General features: G+C 42.7%; 1 protein-coding gene across 1 annotated transcript in view; it reads left to right on the top strand.

The window, feature by feature from the left end:
- Nucleotides 1-2,138: 2,138 nt before the first annotated feature.
- The window catches only part of LOC110314180 (toll-like receptor 13), an 11,197-nt gene continuing 8,812 nt past the window's right edge, over nucleotides 2,139-4,523 (top strand). The window contains 1 exon segment of the mRNA XM_021188640.1: nucleotides 2,139-2,174. Coding sequence (XP_021044299.1) covers nucleotides 2,139-2,174 — 36 coding nt within the window.

The raw sequence follows: 4,523 nt of genomic DNA on the forward strand, positions 1-4,523 counted from the left end.
ACAGCTGCATGTAACTCCAGTTCCAGTGCATCCAATTCCCTCTTCTGGTCTCTGGGGGCACTATGAACACACACACACACACACACACACACACACACACACACACACTTTAAAAGGAAATAAGATACATTTATGGAACTCTAGAAATATTATATGCCAAAAACTTTGTATCTACTGTGCCTATTGGGGAACTCAGCTCTATTCCTTGTCCTTATGAGGTTGAGCTCCACAATTAAACACTCAGAAATGCTTCCCCTCTTCTTCTCTTCCTCTCCCTCCTCTGTGGTGCCCTCTCCTTCTTATGAGACACGGTCTTATTATTTAGCTCTGGGTGACCCACTCTGTCAATCTCACCTTGCTCTCCTAGAGATCCACCTTCCTCTATCTCTGGGGCTCTGAGATTAAAAGCATGGGCTACCATACCCAGCCTTTATTCTTGCCCCACCCCCACCTCTCTTTTTTTTTTTCCAATTTGTGTGTGTGCCATGTGTAAGTGTACATACGTGCATGGGCACATGCACGTCACAGTGCATGCATGAAAGTCAGAGTACAACTTGCAAGAGTCATGTCTCACTTTCCATCATATGATTCATGTTTCTCTTGCCAGCAAATGTATTTACCCGTTGAGCAATCCCATTGGCCCAACGTTTATTTTTTGAAACAAATGGATTAGGAGAAAAAGCCAGTGGGCATATACAAGATCAGACTTGCTGGCATTTGCCTACAATCACAGCACTTGGGAGGTGCTGGACAGGAGGCTCGGGTGTTTAAGACAGTCTCAGCTGCATAATGAGTTTGAGGCTATGTGAGACCCTGTCTCAAGAAACAAAAATGAGCTCTTACCCTATTACACTCTTGCCTCTCTCTTGCCTCTTGCCCCCTTACTCCCAATTCCCTTCCCCCCTCTCTCCATGTGGCCATGCCCAGCCCCCATTTCTCTACTCTCTCCTTCTCTCTGCCTTTCTCTGCCTCTGCTACCCTCTTAACTCCCCTCCCCACGCCCTGAATAAATTCTATTCTATACTAAAAAAAAAAAAAATTAAAAAACAAACTAAAGAGGAAACAAAATATAAATGCAAAACTGATTTATTAACAATTCCATAACCCCAACTAACCAGAACAGAGACTTCCTCATACAAAACACCTTGAAAGTGTTCTTTCAGCAAGGCTAACAATATCAGGCTCTGGTATATTAAATTTAAAGTGAAACCATTGTCTTCAGATGGATGGTGGGAGTCCCCTGCTTTTATCCAGGTTTGAATAGAAACATGGCCACATGGCCCACATAGAAGTAAATGAAGTCTTTGGTTTCATATGTCACAAAATGACTCCATCCCTTGCAGGATACAGTGCCAGGTGGGGATTTACTTATTCCTAGAGGGTTTACATGGGCTGCTCTACCCTAGTGCCTGGCTAACATAGTTCAGCAAATCCTGTCTCATTTTTTTCCAAAATATCTGCACTAAAACCCTTTTTTAGATTTATTTAATTTTGTGTGTAAGTGTTTTGCCTACATGAATGTTTGTGTACCACCTGCATGCTTGATGCCTGTGGACGTCAGGACATTGGATTTCTTGGGACTAAAGTTAGATAGTTTTGAACTGCTGAGTGGACACTGGGAACCAGCCCAGGTCCTCTGCAAGAGCAGCCAATGCTCTTGACCACTAAGTTGTCTCTCCACCCCGTGTCTGCATTTTTATCACTTCTTTCTAGTCACACATGATCACCATGAAGTAGGGCTGGCAAACTGCATCACTCAGGGAGATACTGGCAAGGTTATGGCCATATTCAGATTCTTTGTCTATAAGGGTGTTGCACTATTGAGATTTTGCATGACAAACACTTGTGCAGAATACAGGGTAGCGATAAATATTACCTGTATGTAAAGAACAGCTTATCATACAAAGTCTATGTTGAGAACCAAGGGAGAAGATTATTAAATGGAATGACTGTGCCATTGGCATAAATCTGGACATAACAGTCACTCTAAATATTTTCCTTTCCAGAACCTTTCTCTTACAAGATACCTGTGGTATGTGTCTTGGGGTCCAGCTATGATTCCTGGTTCTCTGCTTCTCTGTTTCAGGGTGTCGAGACACTGATGCACACTACACTTGAAGGATGAAGCCGAGTTCAGAATGAGTGGGCTCTATGGGATCCTGGTCCAGCTGGAAGTGAGTGTGAGGGGATGTGGGAGAGGGCCTTCTCTGTGGATCTTAGTGCCACAACTCTTTTAGACAAAGGGCCTTCTGCAACAGTCTTCAGTGAAACAGCTTTCTGAGACAATCTTAGCTTGAGCACATACCTTTTTTTTGGGGGGGTGGACTTGTACTAATACACTTCCTTCTGGGTTGAAAAGGGCTATATATGAACTTTGGAGAGCAGGAAGGGGTTTTTCATAGGGTGAAGTTTCCATTGGCTAGAGTTTAAAGTTCTAGGAATACCTTATTCATATGGTGAGGCAGTTCACAAATTACAGGTACTAACTGGAAGGGTTCTTATTTTGAAAAGAGGAAGTTGAAGTTTTAGGTCTACTAAAGATGACTTGATCTTCCCTAGGTAGAGAGAGTATGGGAGGTCAGGCTTCCCAGACAAAGTCAGAGAAGGAGAAGCCTTGCCGGTAAAAGGAGTCCTCCATTTTGTGTCAAGCTCAGAGGAGCTATCCAGTCATGGTAGACTTTGACCTTAGTTAGCAGGGTTTACCCACAGATACCCTCACTAGGAGTTAGTGCTCTAGTGAAAGGAAATTATTTTATGCACCACCTAGATGATTAAGTAAGTAGGGTAGGCTCTATGGTTTTTGTGTGCAGAATGAACTAACAGATGAATGTATGGGTCCAAAAGAGCTTTATGGCCTCATAATAATACCTCAACTGTCTTGGCACTTGGTTCCCCTCTTTAAATTGAGAATTATGTTGTTCCTGTTGTAACTCATAAACTATAAATACAACACAGATGGCAGATTGTGATATCTTTTAGCCTATGTACAGGGTGACTAAGATGTTGCAACCAATTTCATCTTTGTTAGTTCCTGTTATTTTTTGGTACCCTTCTCAATACTTGGTGACTCCATTTGGTAAATTGCGGGTAGTCATCCTTCACACAGCATCTTTCCTTTTCTTTTTGTTTACAACATAATCTTTTGAGTGTGCCATACTAGAGACTGCCCATTTCAGGCAAGCACTCTACTGTTTTTGTCTGTGTTTTATGTGTGTTTGTGTTTGTGTTTTGTGTGTGTGTGTGTGTGTGTGTGTTTGCTTTTAAGATTGGTCTAACTAAATTGCCCAGGCTGGCCATGAACCTACTCTGTAGCAGGCCTTATGCTTGTGGTCCTTCTGTCTCAGCCTCTGAGTAGTTGTGATTATGGGCTATACCATCAGATCTAGCTAAGGTGTTCTCGCATTATCCTCAGCATGTCTTAGGACATGTAAAATTTTATCATTTTTACATTTATCCCATATAATGTGTGTTAATTTCTAATTGTAGAAAACCTAAATAAAAAGTGATAGGCTTGAGTTGATGAGAAAAGGCTACAAGATCTAGGCCAGGAGGAACCACTAAACAAGTCTATAAACTACCTCTGAGTACTGTGGTCTCTCAGACCCTGCTGTGGAGTCTCAGAATTCCTCTGCTTATGTTAGACCAAGGCATGCTTCAATATTTTTAATGATCTTTATAAATCTCTCCTAGATTTGTGATTCTCTACTTTTTGTTTGCATTTATTTATTTACTTCATTCATTCATTCATTTACTTATTTATTGACAGGGTTTCTCTGTGTAGCCCTGGCTGTCCTGAAACTCACTCTGTAGACCAGGCTGATCCTGAATTGTTTTTAGAGACAGGGTGTCACTTATAAGCACAAGCTGTCCCGAAACTCACTCTGAGGGCTGGCTTTGGACTTATGATGCTCCTGCCTCAGCCTCCTGAGTACTGCCAGGATTACAGGCTTGTATTATCATCCTGTATGGCTCTTTGCTGAATTTTAAAGCCAGATTAGAAGTAAATCTCAGTGTTTATACCTAGGGTTAGGGTCAGCATGTGGTTGATCCCAGGAGAGATTAAACCACAGAATTAGGAAGTCTTTATCTCTGTTAGGAAAGGAACGTTGCAATTGTCATGTGGGCATGTCTTTGTGGAAATTTCACAATCCATCTTTCCCAAGCTGGGTTTCCCAAGATCTCCTATTTAAGTCCAGAGCAATGGTGGATTAAGGCCCGCTCTGCCTGAATTGTGCTTGCACTCTTTACTTTCCCACATAAAAGCAGCTGACCCAGCCAGCTTCTAGCATGGGAAAGAAACAGTGCCACAAGCCACATCTGATCTGAAAAGTCCCTAGTGACCGGAGCAAAGGAAACTGCGATTTTTCTAGATCAGCCTGTTGCACAACCCATGAAAGCCAAATCTTCCTGGCCTTGGCAAGCTTCCGTTCTACTGCCCAGTCCGTACCTACCCTCAGCTCTACTGCCCAGTCCGTACCTACCCTCAGCTCTACTGCCCAGTCCGTACCTACCCTCAGCTCTAC

Source organism: Mus pahari, chromosome X, assembly GCF_900095145.1.
Source record: "Mus pahari chromosome X, PAHARI_EIJ_v1.1, whole genome shotgun sequence".
Classification (NCBI taxonomy): Eukaryota; Metazoa; Chordata; class Mammalia; order Rodentia; family Muridae; genus Mus; species Mus pahari.